This window comes from Rhinoderma darwinii, chromosome 3 (assembly GCF_050947455.1).
Source record: "Rhinoderma darwinii isolate aRhiDar2 chromosome 3, aRhiDar2.hap1, whole genome shotgun sequence".
Lineage (NCBI taxonomy): Eukaryota > Metazoa > Chordata > Amphibia > Anura > Rhinodermatidae > Rhinoderma > Rhinoderma darwinii.
The window spans coordinates 167,120,451-167,140,353 of NC_134689.1; the positions used below are offsets into that span (position 1 = coordinate 167,120,451).

At 36.3% G+C, this 19,903-nt stretch overlaps 1 protein-coding gene across 4 annotated transcripts in view; it reads left to right on the plus strand.

Moving 5' to 3' along the window:
- Positions 1-19,217, plus strand: part of TAFA2 (TAFA chemokine like family member 2) — a 343,128-nt gene extending 323,911 nt beyond the window's left edge. For all 4 annotated transcript variants that reach the window (XM_075857009.1, XM_075857010.1, XM_075857011.1 and 1 more), the window contains 3 exons: positions 6,971-7,123; positions 7,548-7,672; positions 16,585-19,217. In XM_075857009.1, coding sequence (XP_075713124.1) covers positions 6,971-7,123; positions 7,548-7,672; positions 16,585-16,596 — 290 coding nt within the window. In that variant the 3' untranslated portion in view covers positions 16,597-19,217. The remainder of the gene's footprint in view (positions 1-6,970; positions 7,124-7,547; positions 7,673-16,584) is intronic.
- The last annotated feature ends 686 nt before the right edge of the window (positions 19,218-19,903 follow it).

Below are 19,903 nucleotides of genomic sequence, written 5' to 3' on the forward strand. Positions count from 1 at the left end.
AGCCATTGCCCTGCTCCTGATCATGAGGGCAGACTCATCATGTGTTATCAGCAAATATATAAATTCCAGTCAATTATCAGAAAATTTAAAACAGACATATCAGTAGAAGAAAAGAAAATGCAAGCGTTGCCTGTATAGATCTCACCATCATATACAACATAATTCTATATTTTCTAAAACAGTTAAATGGGGTTTTCAGGTTTTAACATTGATGGCTGCAGTGTCAGTTACATCATATGGCAGTGAAGTGGGCACCGTAGCTCTACAATTCTGCTGTTTGGTGGAGGTCCAGGGTTCTTGCTTCCACCATTAACCAATTAATGGGCTATTTTATGGACCATAGATTTTAAAACCTGGAAACCCCTTTAAAGGTGTGTCGTGCTTTCTAAAGGGAAGAAGGAACTTGTTATACATTGTTGTCTGATGTAAATATGGCTAAAGCCTGAGTGATTTTGTAATTTTTAAATTGTAATTACTCAACTGCTTTCTCTGTAAATTTGATCTTAGTTTTCATGCAAGAAATAGTTTGAAGTGTATTAGGTTTTAGAGTCACTATATCTCATATATGCTGCTCTGAATACAGTTTTATTAAAATGATGTCTTCATATAAGTCAAATATGATTTTACTTTAGCAAATTATTGGATTATTTGTTATGCATATCCCATTTCCATTTTTTTATTTTTTTTCTCAGAAATGTGATACTTTTGTTGTCTGAATTGCTAGAAATAATGTAGACCTTAGTCTAATAAGAATGTACACCCCATATGCTTGCTGTTTAATTTGAATAATTGGTTAATGTTAAAATCTGTTAACTAAAGCATGTTGATTCATCGGCTCAGCAATTATTTCAGTGTTAGACTTTGCTATCAGGCACCTTAGCTGAGATTGTCTGTATTAAAATAATTGCAGCATAAATTAAAAGCCAGAAAATGTCTCACAACATAAAAAAAGGGGTAGCCACTGATGTTTCAGATGAGAACCTGTTGGTAATTACCAGTTGTACATATACAAATTTGTTTTTCTAGATTTAACCAGAAAGCATTTTGAAAATATGAAAATAGGAAGCTTTTTGTAAAAAATATTTAAAAGGTCGGCTTCCAGTTCAGGCACCTCATGAGAAGGAACATGTTAGCCGAGCTCCGCTAACGGCCGTCAAGACAACCCAACTCTCTGCTTCATTTTAACTCACCATCCCCTTGCTTAGGCCTCATGCACATGACCGTAACCATGTGCACTGCCGTGATTTTGTCACCTGCGAGCCGCCCGCAAATCGTGGGCCGTGCACATGACTGTGTCCATTATTTTCTATGAGCCTGGACCGCAGAACACGGCCGTAATAAGACATGTCCGTTCTTTCTGCGGTCCAGGCTCCTGGGCCATGCACGGACCGTGTGCATGGGCCCAGAGAAATGAATGGGGCCGCAATTCTCCCATGGATTTTTGGGGGAGTTGCGCCGGCAAAAGCACGTTCGTGTGCATGGGGACTTACCTTCTGGGGGAAATGCTTGGAGAATCTCCCTATTCTGTGTATACCTGAAGTCCCAACATGGCTAAGAAAGAAAAAGTTCTCCACAATTTGAAGAAACTGTGTGCGGATATAGCGCTGCTCCAAGAAACACATTTGGCAGCTAAGGAAATTGTCAAATTATAACATTCTTGCATAGGTCATGCATTAGGGGAACCTGTGATTACAGCAATTAATGAAAAGATCAGAGTTGTGATTCTACTTCATAAACACTTACAATGTAAAGTATTGAGGTTGACAGATTTGAGGACGGCTGAGTGATTACACTGTTGTTACAATTCTCTGACAAAATGCTTTGTATTTACAATGTGTATAGGCCTAACATAGCCTCTGATCCTTTTATGTCTGGGTTAGAGAAATGGATCTGGGAGGACCCGATCCTTCATAAACTTATAGGTGGCAGCCTTAAATTGGTCATTAAATCACGGGAGGATGGGTCTCCGGGATGGAAAGGTACTCGAGCAGGTTCCTGATTGGCCCAATTATTAGATACTACGGCATTGAAGGATGCCAGGTGATTTCTTCACCTGACCGACCGTAAATTAATTTGCTGCTATACTTTGCCGAATTATACAAAGGCAAGCAAAGCCTATCAGACCGAATATTTTGATTATAATTTAGACCCTACCCCTGCTTTTATGGAGGCTTTTATTCATGGTGAAACCTTAGCACATTTTTAGTTTGAGATGCTACAGTAACATCAGTGATCCAATTATGGAAATAAGACTCTTGGCAGCACTGGCAAGAGGGTTAAGGGAGAGCTTTCATATTATGGCTATGAGGGATCTGAATAGTGTTCTCCATTCACACCCTAAACAAATCAATGGGGCTTTGGCTCACTTTTTTACTTCCCTGTACTCTGATATGGTTCAGGATTCGGTTTAGAGGGCTGCCTTTTTAACCCAATAGCCACTGAAGATGTACATGTACGTCCACGGCTGGCTCTAGGTTTATGTGGGCCCTTGTGCGATACAAACTTAGTGGGCCCTTTTGCGTGGTAACTCACGGCAGCAGTAAAATAGCAGAAAACATCACTTTGTGACACTATATAGAAGTTAGGCCCTGTTTATGCCCCCATATAGAAGATGGGCCCCCAGTTCATACCCCCATATATTTAGTGCCTACAGTAGATAGTGCCACACAGCCCCCCTCCCAGGTAGTGCCATACAGCCCCCCTCCCAGGTAGTGCCACACAGCCCACCTCCCTGGTAGTGCCACACAGCCCACTTCCCTGTAGGTAGCGCCTTTGGGGCTTCCTCTAGTAGTGGAATCCCCAACCAGAGCATTGCCGACGCACTGGCCAAGGATTCCGCTTCAGGAGGAGCCCTTGACGTCACTGTCCATATATGGACAGTGACGTCAGGGGCTTCCCCAGAGGTGGAGTCCCGGAGCAGAGCCGCTTCTAGCGCTCTGCCTGGGACTCCTTCTCTCCTCCTGACATCACTGTCCATATATTGACAATGATGTCAGGGGCAAGCCCATAGCCCGAGTTCCGGACAGAGCGCTATTAGCACTCTGCCTGTGAGTCTGTAACCTTGTAAATGGCAGAGCAGACCTCCCTGCTCTGCCATAGCATCAATAGTATCTGCGTCCTAAGGACACAGTTACTATTGAATGTGGCATCACTACTGCTGTAGCAGCCATAGCGGCTGCTAGCGGGGCCACTGGGCATGGGGTGGGTCGGTGATGGCGAGCGGCATTGGACCCTCATGGTGCAGGCCCTGTAGCAGCCGCTATGACTGTTTCAGTGGTAATTACACCACCTCCTAGACAGGGGCTTCCTTTAGATGCGGAATCCTGTTGGTAACACTCTGGCCGGGCATTCCACCACTGGAGGAGCCATGACGCCTACCCTGTGTACGTCATAGCCAAAGGGGGAAGAGGTAAGGAGCACACTCAGGAGCTAAGCCCGCGCCATTTGCTTTGGTTGTCTGCTCTGCATTACCCTGGCCGTTTAACCACTTAGATGCCGTGGTCAATATCAATTGCGGCATTTAAGCCCTTAGAAAGAGATGGAGTGCCAATGGGTTTTCTTGGCAACCAGGGGTCTAGTAAAGGCACCCCAGGTCTGCCATCTTGGTCATCATTCGAAGTCCTGCCAGAGGCGGGGCTCAATAAAAGACAGTTCACTGCAATACATAAGTACTGCAGTGTATTGTACCAGCAATCAAATAATTGCAAATTTAAATATCCTAGTGGGACGGAAAAAAAATGAAAATAATTTTAGTAAAGTTTTTAACAAAAAAAAATTAAATATACATAATCTGTATCACCGCATCCATAAAAGTCAGAAATATTAAAATATAACATTATTTATCCCGAATGGTGAACACCGAAAAAAAAAAAAATGCCAGAATTGCTGTTTTATGGACATCTCACTTTTCCAAAAATTGAATAAACTTTATCACAAAGTCAGAAAATAACGACACAAAGGATTTTTTTTTTTTTTTACATATTCTCTATTTTGAAAAAGTAGTAAAACATATAAAATATAAATTTTGTATCGCCATCATCATATTGACCGGAAGAATAAGGTAAACATGTTTTTTTTACCACACGGTAATAACAAAATCCAAAAAACAGTGGAGGAATTGCTGTTTTGGTTTTTATTCTACCCCACAAAGAATTTCTTTCAGTTTTTCAGTACATTATATGACTCAGGATTCAGTTGCCAGAAACTCTTCTGTTCCAGGTGGCAGGCGGTATCTTTGATTCTGGATAGCTTATTTTGCCGTGTCAGTTATCCAGTTTCACAAAGGTCTACTCGTCTGCAATTCTATTCCAGCTCTTTCTAGCCGTACCTTCTGACCATTTACATAAACTTTGCCTTTACACTTCCTGATTGCCTTATTATTGAGCTCCCTGCCTTTAGTCTAGCTTAGTGCTTTTTGCTCCCTTACGATACAAACTGTTGCTGTTTATCCCCGTACCTGAACTTGGATTGCTTCTGACCACGTCTCTACCTTACGCTTCAATTCACCATTTGCCTTTGTATTGAATCTGGACTGTTAATTGGCTACTCTTAATAACAACATCCTTTCAGATTGTTTCAGCCACTGGACTACAAACCTGAATCCAGACCTTGACAGGTACCCTCTACACTACTGACAAGTTTTATGAAAGTGAGGAGGGTCATACTTTCTGAAACCTGGGGAGAATTTTTTTTTTCATCTTATACATAGAGCATATTGTGCTTTTAATTTGCAATTAGAAAAATATATATCAGGCTGAAAGAGATTTACGAAAATGCCATTTGTCCTGTGCATCCCTTATCCTTGGGTTTTGTGAGTGCCCATAGTTATATATATTTTGAAAATAGTTATTTTTTCTGCAACAGATATTGGGAATTGCTTTTTAACAGAATCCATGGCTTTAACTTTTCCATGCGTTGAGGGAATTGGTGAGAAAACTTATGTTTATAGAGAGATATTGTAGGCTTAAAATGCTTGAAGTTAACTGGTAGAATCTTTTTTTAAGATTCTGGCAGCCTTATGTGGAGAGGGTTTACGTAGACAAAGAAAGATGGCAACTGATGTCCCTCTTTTATTATTCCAACTACTACTGTAATGCATCACTATAGGGAATACTAGAAAATGTGTTTATTATTCTATGTGGAAAGAAAAGAGAAGCACTTGGGTAAGGTTGGGAAAGGAGTGAAGTGCAAAGGGGGTGGTGATAATTTTTGTTGTTTATGTTGATTTTTATGGATGTCCGTATGTATATCTACTGTACATGCTTAATATGCCTGTTTGTATTATAAACAAAAAAATTGAATAAAATATTTATTAAAAAAATAATATTTATAGCATAGTTCTATAGAACTTGGAAAATGTGCAAATATTTAGCTTTACCATTTTTATACCATTACAAGTTATTTTATTTGCTTTCATAAACATACCTGCTTATATTTTTCTGGTTGCCCTTGGAATCAGATGTCAGGCATTCAGCAGAATAACAATTTAGCTTTAGGGATGTAAAAAGGAGATGTAAAAAAATAATTTTAAATCAGTGCTAGATAAGAAAGCAATGTATTTACAAAGTTACTAAGCATTTGTCCATGGGGTTGTTATGGAGTTGTCCGATTTGAGTTTTTGGCCATATATTAATGGCCATATTACACCTCTGTAAAACCTCTTTAGAAAGTTATACAGAGCGTAATACAGCACCCATAAAAGTGTATGGGGTTTTACTGTACCCCGCTACGCCTCAGATTTTAAACAGATGCATACTGAGTTTTTTTCTGTTGGATTCCTTAGGAAATGTCACATGCTTCACAGAATGTTTTACTACGGTGCTATTCGGAAATAACTCTTTAATACCTCCATGCAGTACCATATGGTTGCACACGGTATGCCTACAGCTAAGTAATATGGAGCTGCAGTGACTCTGTGGGCTGTTGTCCACAAGCACAACTCTAGACTGTGACAAGTCTATTTTTTATTTATAAGAAATGTTACCACACACACAATACAATTTATGATGGCATGAAGGTTGTAAAAAATGTAAATGTTAAATGTAATTTTAAAATTGGGAAAGCTAAAGCTATATGGTAATTTCTTTTTCGTTTCAAAGTGCCAAGTACTGATATGTAATGTTACTTTAAAGGCTATGTTCACCTTTGCAACTAATTCTTTCACCAATCTTGATTTGAAAAAAAATCCTACAGGTTTTTCTAAACAGCGACTGTGCTTCTATGTGTCTCCATGGTTAAAAAGTGCAAACAAACCTGCGTGTTTCTGATACTGCAGCCATGTGTTATTTCCTTCCATTTCCCCCTTCTTCTAATGTTTGAATGTTATTAAATACCACCTATCAGTTTTGAGAAAAACTCAATAAATGAGAGTATATTCAATTTCTCAAATACATACCATAAGAAAAAAAAGAGGATTTCCCTCAGTATTGCATGGACGATGTTCTTCATCCTCATTTCTCATAAGACTCTAACTACACTGTGAGATTTCCTACTTTTTTGGGAGCTACCAACTGTGATAGGAAGGAGCCAATTCTATACAGCAGTGCTTCTCAAACTTTGAGGCGCCCCATAGTTACTTTTGAGCCGCAGCTGGGGAGACAGTATCTTTTTTTAAACTAACGTAGAGCGGTGAGGTGACTTATCTTTTGTGCAAGTGTCAATGTGTGTTGCGTTTTTTAATGGCTTTTTTTGCAGTATTTTTTACAGAATATATCATGTGTTGTAAAAAGAGGAGTCTTTGCATCACACAATCTTTGAATCACATGATTTGCAATATTAAAGACACCACCTAAGATAACATAGGTAGTAAACACTATTTGCAAAAAACACCATAAAAAATGCATGTATAATTTTACCAAAAGAATCACCATACAAAACTTTTCTGTGTAAAGGAAGCCAAAATGTATTGACTTGATTAAATATATTATATTTTGAGGGAAAAAAATAGCATCTTATTTTCTTGCCTCTTCAGCTCAGCATGTTAAAACTGGAACATGTGAAGTTGTGGCTCTTCACAGATGCTGTAATAAGAACAAGATAGAGGAAAGGTCACAGACGGTAAAGTGCTCATGTTTCCCAGGGCAAGTGGCGGGAACAACAAGAGCTATTCCATCTTGTGTAGATGGTATGTATATTGCCTGCAATTATTGTAAATATTAAGGATTTATCACCTCCCATAAGAAAAGGATAATTTAATATTATTTTATTCTGTTTATTTTTCGTCTTCAATATGAATATTATCTAACATTGTACATTTTGTGAACTAAAAACTGTAAAGTCATGAGCAAGACAAAAGTATAATAAATAATTAAATAAAATATATATTGTACGTATTACAAATGCTGGTGCTATTTGTGGGCAATAATTTTTTACATAAAGACTCAAAAAGAAATAACTCCTGTTTGTAAAGTTATCAATAATATACAGTATCTACTTTTAATGACTGCAAAAATGTAATTGTAAACCATTTATTTAATTTAACTAAGATAATCATTCTGTTAAATCCAGTAAATACAGTTGACTAGATGTTGATTTTGTTGATTTTTTAGCATCGATAGTGGAGCAGAAATGGTGGTGTCAAATGCAGCCGTGTCTTGATGGAGAGGAATGCAAAGTCCTTCCTGACCAAAAAGGATGGAGTTGTGCCTCAGGTAGTAAAGTGAAAACCACAAAGGTGAGTTCTACATAATATATTCATATAATGTTATTGGCATCATTAAAACTACTCATCACAGTTACTAACATCACAGGTTTAAGCAATGTTAAAATATAATACATATTTTTTACTATATATATTTTTCATAAATATTATATATTAAATTATAATATTTATGTAAAAATTGGGACAGATTCATTTAAATTTAATGGACGGCTTTGTAAGAAATGAGCAGCAGAAATTATTGCAAGCGTTTTCGTAAAACACTTGATGAAGCTATGGTGCACTAATTCTTTAGTACAGTGCACTGTTTCTTAAGGCTGGGTTCACACGACCTATTTTCAGGTGTAAACGAGGCGTATTATGCCTCGTTTTACGCCTGAAAATAGGGCTACAATACGTCGGCAAACATCTGCCCATTCATTTGAATGGGTTTGCCGAAGGTACTGTGCAGACAACCTGTCATTTACGCGTCGTCGTTTGACAACTGTCAAACGACGACGCGTAAAAATACAGCATCGTCAAAAGAAGTGCAGGGCAATTCTTTCAGACGTAATTTGAGCCGTTCTTCATTGAACTCAATGAAGCACAGCTCAAAATTTACGGCTGTCAGAGAAGCCTCGCAAAATGCGAGGAGGAGCATTTACGTCTGAAATGAGGCAGCTGTTTTCTCCTGAAAACAGTCTGTCTTTTCAGACGTAAAAGCCTGCTACCGTGTGCACATACCCTTATTCTTACACTCACATACTGGTTCTACTAGGGAGACATTCTGTAGACTCGTATTCTGGTCTAAATGAACAATATACAGCTGTTAACAGATCAGTCTTCTAGCAGTGGAGACATTCAGTCAAGATCGGGATCTTTTGGTGGGAACCAGGGGAGGAGTGAGACTCATTTGAGCCCACCAGCAAAAAGTGTTGTGCTCCTACCATCCAAAAAAGACTTCTGTATACCAACACAACACATCTAACTTAAAGGAGTTGGACTAGTTTTGCCTGGAACAATGAGAAAAAACCAATGAGGGTGAATACTTTCCTAAGCCACTGTACATATGCACATACATATTTTCAAATACATTGTAAGACCATGCTGAAAGATTCACACTGGAGAGCTGCTTTATCTGTTACTGTGCCTGCAAAACTATAATGGGAATTAAAAATAGGGTATATTAGAAAGGGGGCTGTGGTTCCAGAGTGATATATTTAAAAATATGTTTTTTTTAAATACATTATTTGATAAGACTATGGGCTTCTGATTCCCTCATCAGGTCAATACAAAATGTAAAAGCCTGGGAACATGTTATTCTAACCAAATATGACAGATTACCAGAAAACATGTAATTTTATCATATAGAACAACATATTTATTGTTTAATATTATTATTTTAAAGTAGATTGAGAAGTAATTTACTTAAAAATAATGGGGGCTGATAGAATGCAATAAGATCCATAGGGTAAAGCTATAATAAGGTGAATGAGGCACCCTGTGTATGTAGGAGATATATAGTGGTTTATGGAGACTCTTCAGCACAAAGACCACACCAAACAACCCTATATCTCAGTTTACTAGACCATGGGATGATGAACTTAGATGTAATTGCTATTAGCTAGATCCAGCGCGTCAGAGACCAGACTAAATTGCCATTGATGAAACAATGCAGCTTCTATGTATACAGGATACCTATAAGCTGTATCTTAAAAAAATAAATAAAAAAATGAACGTCAATTTAAAAGTTGTTGGAAATCACTTAAAGCATTGTTTTGTTTTTTTTTTAAAATAGCTTCAAAAGTCTATATAGCCTTTAATTAAAAGCTGTCTAGTAGCCTTTCAATTTGAAAGAAGTGAATTGTAAATGACATCTGGTTCTGTACACTGGTTAAAGTTTAGATGGTTACTAGTTTTATTTACACCTAAGCCAACTCAGGGGAGGAGACAGCTTAAAAAGTTATATATTTGTAAAGATGAAAATACAAAAATGAGTGCTGGACAGCTCAAATATATGATTCATAAAAATGGCAGACATAATTTTAAAAAGATTAGACGTACAGTAAATATTACGTTACCAGACATTCCTAATGTGCATGAAGAGACTGACATGAATCCTACTAAAAATAGAAAAATATTATGTTATGGCCACTATATTTTATTACGACAATGTTTTGGAAAATAATTCTACTCATAAATTCACCAGATGTAATGACTTGCAGTAAGTATACTCACAGCTCTCACTGCTGAGAATTCTAAATTCCCAACCATACTGACTTTAAAGCATATCATAATTTCGACAGCCGGTGTGTTGCTCTAGGGAATCTTGATTGCACGCCTGTGAATGGTCTTTCCATAATGATGATGAAAGTGAGTTCTGCTTTCGGTAACTGGAAAATTTAAAAACAGAATAAAATGAAAATCATTAAACATGTCTGATAAATCCTATTGAGCTGTTCACCACAACATGTGAGCATATTGTATACATAATAGTTGTGCCCGTCAAATGTGTTTGCATTAAGTATTCAAAAGGTACTATATGCCTTTCCCCAGTGATGCAAAGTCACCTGGGATAGTGTACACCTGTCCTGCATATGGTAAGAGAAAGTGAGCATATTGCTATCTTGCTGTCTTGAAATCTTAGAATAATATTCATAGAAATTTGCATACTGGATTGTCATATTGTACTTGTCAATTTACTTAAATCATATTTAAAACCGTACAATAAAACAAGTTCTGGAGCAACATCAAGCCCAAACGATTTGTCTCCCTTAGCAGTAAAAAAAGGGTATCATCTTTATCACATTATACTTAGTGATGAGTCATGATACTAGTCATAAATTGGGAATAACATCTACCACACACGTTAGGGCAATAACTGACAGAAAACAACATTTCTTTCCAGAGGCGTAACTTGAAGTACCTGGGCCCCAATGCAAAGTCTATAACAGGCTCTTACCTACCATATGGCATTTATAATACTAGTGTCTTCTTATGTGACAGATAGGGTCATGTGCGACTGCTACCTCTGCACCCTCTACTTCTTACTATACAAACCCCTGATCATTTATATCTGTTAATTCACTTATAGTTGTTACAATTTACTTATTTCTTAATGACAAGTCACAAATTATAATGACTATATACTCATATTGCAATTGCCATTTAATGATGTTTCCTCATTTTAGGGAAACATGTTGTTCCCAACTCCAAATAGGGCAAATATATCAAAATTAATCCCATGATCATTGACCCATCTCCAATAATCTGGTACCTATAACTTGTGATATAATATCTTTGTAGAAAGTTGTCTAGGCCTCTTTTAAAATCTATCAACTAATTAACCATTACAACATCCTTTGGAAGAAAGTTTCATAGTCTTACTGCTCTTACAGTAAAGAATCCCGTTCTATAAGGATGTAGAACCCTTCTTTACTCTAGATGTAATGGATGCCCCTAGGTTTAGTTACATTTCTGGGAACAAATAGATCATTAGACAAAGCCCTAACTGCCCTTTGGTATATTTATACATGGTTATTAGGTCACCCCTAAGCAGTCTAAATTTCCAAACTAAACAACCCCAATTTCCTGTACACTGGTGCACAAAACTTTACACAATATTCAATGTGTGATCTGACTAGTGATTTGTAAGGTAAAACTATTGTGCATCTATGCCCCTTAAAGCTCTCTATGCATGATCCTGTTTGACTTGGTAGCAGCTATCTGGCACTAGGTGCTACATTTCAGTTTGCTTTCTAATAATATTCCCAAATCCTTTTCCATGTCAGCGTTTTGCCATTTAGTATGTAATGGTGGACTTTGTTTTGTATCTGAACTGCATAACAATACAAGTAATACCTTTTTATTAGACTTTTCACTCCGTCCCTCTTAACCTTTATAATAAGGATAATAGCCGTTTTATTTAGGTAATGTAGAGCACTTTTTTTTGGCTTTATTCTCTGATCAAATCTCCAAATATGATGAACAGCACGATCATGAAGCTGCATACTTATATCCTTTGCAGAGTACACCTCTGGTCCTGGCTGATCTACATTGAAGCAACTATTTAATTTATCTTATCTGTAGCATTTTATTGGGGGTTTGAGATCAAATACATTTCTCTGCTTACAAAATAACTATTTTAGTGTTTATTGGCTATGTACACCTTTGAAAATGTTTTTTTTATTGTATTTTTACTTTTTGCGATACAGCTGATTGTATCCTGTATACAGAGCAGCTGTATCTTGCGCTGAGACCTGAATCTGTCAGGCCAGCAGCACTGACGGGTTCAGTGACAGCAGGTCACGCAGGATCGAGCTGTTATCGATCACATCTAAGTTAGAGGTGGATCGGACCCGCTTTCACTGACGAATTCAGGTCTGAGCGCTGAATACAGCTGCTCTGTATACAGAATACAAAACAGCTGTATCTCAAAAAGTTAAATATATTTTTTAATAAAATGTAATTACAAAGTTGCATCAATCACACGGATACACATTTTTATTTTAAAAAAAGTTTTCAAAGGTGTACATAGCCTTTGAGATTATTTTCAATTACAATGGCAGCAAGTATTCTCAACTATAAAGATCACTTTTGAGTCATTTACGTGCTGTGATTAAATTGTACCCAAAATCACAGTGTGTAAATCCATCTTTGTTAAATGAAAGGAAATTCTTAATGAGGCTGTGAATGTTGAAACGAGACTGTAGATTTTCTCCTTTGAGACGTATGACATGATTGTGCTGCAATTATGTAATTGTGTAATAAGCACTATATCTCATGAGGACGGTAATGCAGCTGAGAATAGAGCAAGGCATTGTATATGGCCTTTAAATATAATATTTTTTTCTTACGATGTAGACATCTGTAGTTCTCTGCTTTTATTAATAACATTTAACAATTCATGTTAAAAAATGTTATGTAATAGATATGGACAAAGTTTGTGATAAACGCATTTTTGGGATTTTTTGGTAGCTTCAATTAAATTTAGTATATCTTAGAGTGACTATGAGACAAGTCAAGTTGAAAGATAAATGCATAAATTAATTTTACTTATAACTTGGGTCATCATCACTTCCCCCTTGACCATTTTGATTGTTGAAAATTATCTATTGTCGAAAATTATCTATTGTCAATGTGTGATGTGAACAACAGATTTCAACATTCATAAATACTAAATTACAAGTAAAAAAAATGTTTAGAAAAATTACTGTTAAATAAGACTCTATTTACTGTAGTGTCATAGTCCCCATTCTTATAGGATTCATGACAGGTATGACGAATCCATTTTCAAACAGATCCCAACAATTATGTTGGATTTCCATTGTTTTTAATGGCAAGAATATTGCTGGAAACAACGCTATTCTTGCCGTTAAAAATACTGGAAACCCAAAGAAATGGAACACTGTGTCAGTGTAACAGCTTGCAAAGAAACAATAACTAAGATTACAATACAATAAATATTAGAAACTTGAATAAGACTTTTTCTTACAATTTGACAGATTTTTTTTAATCTTACAATGAAATATTATGTTAAGAGAATTTATCAAAGTTTTGGTTAGTTATAATGAATGATACTTTATAATGTATTCTTATGTGAGAAGTCAATTAAATGATTCTCCTTAGTCTACTACTGAGCCATTTTTTATTTTTTTTTAGAAAATCTTAATAAAACATGAATGAGTCTAAAGAATTTGGCTTTCTCAGATTGGGTCTATAGTCTGGAGCTTCACAGAAAATTTGACCAATAACATCCACTATTCATCATGTAAGGTCACATAAAAAGCCAGTCAGCTCTCAGCAGCCATCTAAGAGCACACAACCGAGGTGGAAGCCCTAATGAATATTCATAAGCAGTCTTTATGGATAGAAAACACAGAAGAAATTTAGGAGCACAAAAAATTTAGGTTAAAGGGTATAACGAAGACACTATGTTGTGCGTTGTGTAGGGGGTGGTGCATGACAGTTATTTAAAGAACACTCAAAAGAGCATCCCTATGTTATAGCTCGCCTCTTCTAGCCTTGCACTAGGTATAACTCAGTGTATTAGTTCTGCCTGGAATTTTCCGTTTCCCTTTAGTGACCAGATTATTTTGGGCCTTAATGACCAAGCAATTTTTCCGTTTTTTTACTGTCGCATTCCAATAGCCATAATTTTTTTATTATTCTATCAACAAAGCCATGTGAGGGCTTGTTTATGGTGTGGCAAGTTTTATTTTTTGATGCCACAATTTTGGCAAACATGTAACTTATTGATTAACTTCTAAGAACTTTTTGGGGGGGAGAATGGAAAAAAAGTAGAAATTCTCCTAATTATTTTTTTCGTTTTAAATTTACACCATTTATTGTGCAAAATAAATAACATAATAACTTTATTTTCTGGGTCAGTATGATTATAGTGATATTAATTCATATATTTTTTATGTTTTACTACTTTTTCACAATAAAAAAAACTTTTGTTTAATTATATGTTTTGTGTCACCATATTTTAAGAGCCATAACTTTTTCTATGTTTCGATCTATATAGCTGTATGAGGGCTTATTTTTTGGATGACGACTTTTAGTTTTTATTGGCACCATTTTAGGGTAGATGCGACTTTTTGATAATTTTAATGCATTTTTGGAATTCGTAATGAATAGAAAACAGCAATTTTGACATTGTTTCTTGTTTCATTTTCTTTTAATTGGTTGCCGACACAGGACGAGAATGCTCGTCCTGAGCGGCGGGTACTTCGCGCATTAGGACAAACATTCTCATCCTGTGTGACAGCCGTCTCCACGCGCGATCGGGAGCGGGGCAATGGCTGTAATACAAAAAAAAGGGAAACATCTCTCTGCCGTTAACCCCTTGAATGCCGCGATAAAACCTGATCAAGCATTCAAGGAGGCGGGACTGCCCATTGATCACGTCACAGAAAATCCCTGTGACACGATCAAAGCCCATAACTTGTATGGCCAGACAGCCCAGTGTCCATTGAAGGACCCCAGAGCTGTCTGAACATATTTCCTGTTGTTAGGACATACTAAGGTATGCCCTAACAACTGCCTGTGTAAAATCAGTACACAGGCTAATGTACTGGCATATAGATATATGCCAGTACATTACAGTTAAAAAATCAAAATCAAAATGAAAAATACCTTTATGGGATTTAAAAAAAAAAAAGTACAAAAAATTCATGTAAAAATACCCCTAATGTTACATTTTAAAAAAAGTAAAAAATACACAGAAATACGCATTTTTTACAATAAATAAACTTTTTAAAATATAAGTCCCAAAACAATAGTTTGATTGCTTTTAGAATATACTGCAATACTTTTGTATTGCAGTGTATCATGCCTGTCGACTGACAGGCATCCTATTAGGCCCAGCCTTTGTTAGCCCCAGGTGGCCATCAAAGCCATTGGCTGGTGGGCCAATGGGATGACAGAAGGAGCCCCCTCCCTCTGAAACCACTTAGATGCCATGGTCGGTATTTAGGTTCCTCCGATCCCAGCAGTCAGAGAATTTGCCCGGAATAGAACACAGCACCGTTAAAACGATAGCGCTGGGACACGTAACATGTAACTGTATGTGATGAGGGTTAAGGGGAAGTATGGAGCGAGCTCACGGGCTGAGCTCGCTCCATACACAGCGGGTGATGGCTGTTACACGCAGCCGACACCTCCCTGCAATGAGCGGAATGAAAGTTCACTTTGATTCCGCCCGTTTAACACCTTAAATGCCGCGATCAATCGCGACCGCGGCATTTAAAGTGTTAGAATCAGGGGGTGCCCCCTCAAATATGTGATCGCGCCCCTCTGCGGCACGATCGGACGGTTGCTATTGCAGCCTGGGGTCGAACAAAAGCCCCCAGGTCTGCCATCTTTGTACTCCGGCAGGGCTTCAAAGGAGACTGTCGGAATCACGATATACTGCAATACATTAGTATTGCAGTATATCCTGCAAGCGATCCAATGATCGCTGCTTCAAGTCTCCTAGGGGGACTAATAAAAAAAGTAAAAAACAGTTAAATAAAGATTGTTGTTATATTCTATGTTGTTGTAGTATTAAAAGTTTAAAAAAAAAACCTTTTCACAAAATGAAAGTTAACATAACTGGTATTGCCGCGTCCATAAAAGTCAGAACTATCACAATATAGAGTTTTTTAACCCGCTCGGTGAATGCTGTAAAAAATATATATATAAAACACGCAAATTGCTGTTTTTTTGGTCACCTTAGCGCTCCAAAAAAATGAAATAGAAAATTATCAAAAAGTCGCATATACCCCAAAATGGTATCAGTGAAAACTACAGCTTGCCCCGCAAAACGTAAGCCCTCACATCACTAAATTGATGGAAAAATAAAAACGTTATGGCTCTAAGAATACGGCGACACAAACGTTTTTTTTTAATTTAGCAAATGGTTTTATTTTTTTAAAAGTGGTAAAACATAAAACAAAACATATAAATTTGGTATCACCGTAATCGTATCAACCTGTAGAATAAGGTGAATATGTACTTTTTACCGTCTGATAGACGCCGTAAAAATACAACCCCCCAAAATATGACGTAATCGCTGTTTTTGCCCATTTCACCACACAAATAATTTTTTTCAGCTTCCCAGTACATTATGCGTACAATAAATGGTGCCATGAATAACTACTACTTGTCCTGGGAAAAACAAGCCCTCGTATGCCGATATAGATGGAAAAATAAAAAAATTATAGCTTTTGAAAAGTGGGGAGAAAAAAAGTAAAGTGAAAATTTGAAAAAGGGCTGCGTCCTGAAGGAGTTAATGACTGCTGTAAAAAGGCATATTGGCAGACATTAAGGGGCTAAAACAAGAAACTGACTCTCGTATAGTGCAAAATATATTTAGATTCATTGTAAAAAATACTGGTCCAAAAATATATGAAAACAGTATTTTAAATCAGACATAAGACTAATTCTTATTTTTCTTCCCTTAGGTAACTCGATAGCTGTAAGTTCATGTAAAGACGGAGACTCACTGTGGGAAAGGATAATGAGGGAATCTATAAACCTCCTATAATGCAAGCCTTTGTGGAGAAAATTTCTAACAGAACTTGAGCCAATTGTTATATACAAAAACAATGACAGCACAATCCCACCTGAATTTCTGGACTGGGCTGCGAACGTTACAGCTGTTGAGTGCATGACTACTGTAGCTCAGTGTGAAAGCAAGAAGTAATATCCTAAACATATGATATTTCAGACACAGCACTTTGCCGTAAGAAGAAGCTTGATCAACCATGTTTTATAATCGGTTCTCTAGTGTACTACTGATGATGAGAATGAATATGCAGAACAGACCTTTTGTCAGCATGTCATACATTTCAAGTTTGACTCATTTTTAATATATGCCTCCATTATTGGGTCTATTAAAAGTTGTAATATTTTTGAATAAGTTTAATTCTTCATAATTTGTAAGGTGCCCCAAAACTTGCGTTGTAGCAATACTGGCTTGGTAAAATGTACACATATACAGGTATGTAGAAACAGTTTAAAATATAACTGTTCATAGTTTTACCTTAATAACTCAATATGAAGATAATAATGCAGAAAATTCGTATTTAAATTCCAGATTTGTAACGTTATCCAAATGTTTTAATTTGCCTTAATTTATACATTTAGAAAAATTTCATTTTTCTTTTAACTTTTTTGAATTTGCAAGCAGTTATTGGTTAAAAGTGGACTGTGTTTAGGACAGTATTTTATACTATAATGTAAGGAGTTTTCAGGTATTTGGGTGATTGTGTCTATGTATTTTAAGGTGCTGTAAATTCTTATTTCAAGTTCAAGTCTTATACTACAAGTGACTATTTTATTAATGTCTGCAGTTTAGGTTTGTTAGTTTAATTCAGTTTATCTCTTGCATTATTATAAATTGACTTCATAGAGCCTTAAAAGTGATCATTCTAATAATAAGTGATATTCTGCTTCAGTCCGCTTGGAGATTTAGAGATGGAGTATGAATTTGAGATTACTCTATTTTTAAATAAATAAAATTAATAACATGTAATTAATAACATGTAAGTCATAATGATCACAATGCAAAGGGATGGTATATAATATTCATATATTTTTTGAAGTAGTAGTTTTGAGTAGTTTTGAAAACTCAGTTTGTCAATATGAGAAAATGCAATGTATTTTCTGTAAATTACCAGTTTAGGTCTATTTCGCCCAGTTCAGATTTAATTCATATGTTAAATGTAATTTAAAGTCAAAACCAGGAGTGGATCCTAAACACAAAAAAAAGTAACATGGAAACATCTTTTATGTATCCATTCCTGATTTTAGCTTAGACAAAATATGCAAAATAAGGACCAAACCTGCCCAGTGCGAGATAGGCCTAAAGTCTAACTCCATTCAAACACTGAAATACAGTTTTGACCCCAGTATCTTTCTTCTCCCATGACATAACACTTATAGAGCTCCAGGAATCTGAGATATTAGGAATTTTTCGACAAGGACTAGAGACATAATGGTCACTGGTAATCTTTTTTCTTCAGGGACTAAACAAATAGCAGCACTGCAAGGTCAAAATGATTCTACTTGTGACTCATTAAACCTGAATACTTACTATTTTGTAAGGACAGGAAAATCACCAGTGACGACCATCTTTCTGGTCTACAGATCCTATGAAACAACCTCCCATAACTTAGCTTCCTGGACTTGAGAGAAGGGGGGGGGGGCGCATACTAGAGTCTGCTGTGGCTACACATGAATATTCTGGTTTCGAAAGTAATTATGCTTTAAGATTTATAGTGCGCTCACACGTGGCGTACTTGCATTGTATTTTCGCAGCCTTAAAATACGCTGTGGAAAACTACAATGTTTGCCTAAAAATATTATTATTAATAAAATATTCTGCGGATCACACCAATTTTATGTTTACGCTGTGGAAATGCAATGCAAGTACATCACGTGTGAGCACATCCTTAATGTTATTTGTACATTAGATTAAACCTGTATGACAACTTTATAAAAATAGATCACTGCTGTGAAAGAATGAAAAAAATAAATAAATAATAATTAAGTAGATTTTTATTTTAATGATGGATTATAAAAACTAGTACTAAATGAGAAGGTATGACAGTCAAATCTGCACCTTTTACAAGTGGGTGTTGAAAATAAGTGTGTATATAGTATAAGCTTGCTGCACTTCGGCCATTACATACCACACATTTAACATGATCGGATGGTTCCCTAACATCAGTGATGTTTTTTGCTAACCCTTAATTTGCCAACTATGGGCCTAACTCAAGCACATACAGAATCAATAAACACTGCTCTTTTATGCCTAGCATTGGTTGCTACTTAGGAAATAAAATGCACTTGTTTTTTTGTCATTAATCTAGTTGATACTAAAGTGAACACTTCTAAACTCTGCTATCATTAGGATAATGTTCACTGATATAGTTTGGTACAGTATTTCTAATGTTTCCATATGGATGTGTGTTATTTTGAGAGGTCTGGTGACTATGGTGATAGGGTTCTTTTTTTTAATACATCGAAGGCAATTGTAAAGTCAAATGGAGTGAATTCTATATTTGAATTAAAGTACATGTCACGCTTTCAACATTTGTCTGATTGTGTCTACTTAATTAAATTTAAGCGAAGACAATGAATAAACTGCTTAGATGTGTATACAAAGCTTAAGGTGATGTGACTGATTTACCATCCAGTGTATCCTTTGACTTAATCAACTCCAGATATGTTAAAGAATTTGACGCTATACATTTTTTTTTCTCATTTGAATAAAATACAGAAATTACTTTCCTTTCCATTCTTCTAAAAAACATATTTTTTTATTTTTAAAGTGCATCTTTTATCATATTATGTTACCCTGTTAAAGGTCAGTATAGTATGGTGACAGGTCCGCTCAACTATTAGCCTAAGTTAGAAAAAAAAAAAGTATTGTGCTATTTGACTAATAAAGCATAGTAAATAATAGAGTGGACTAAAACAGACTCATTGAAAGCAGGAAGAACTTTGGACAAGTGGGATGGTATTGTGAGATCCTACATGACACCTCTGGCAGGTAGTGTTTTAATCCCAAGTTGGTGCAACATTTTAAACTTTGCATATTTTTAATTTTTTTTACCCTGTGCTTGAAAAGGAAAATAACAAATAAAAAGGGGGGTAAACAACACATATCTAAAAGCTCTACAATGTAGAAGGAACATGTGCAGTCCAAAATCTGTTTCCTATTTCATTGTATGTTTCCTTCAAAGGGTGTTGCCTAGCCACATAGAAGACCGGCAG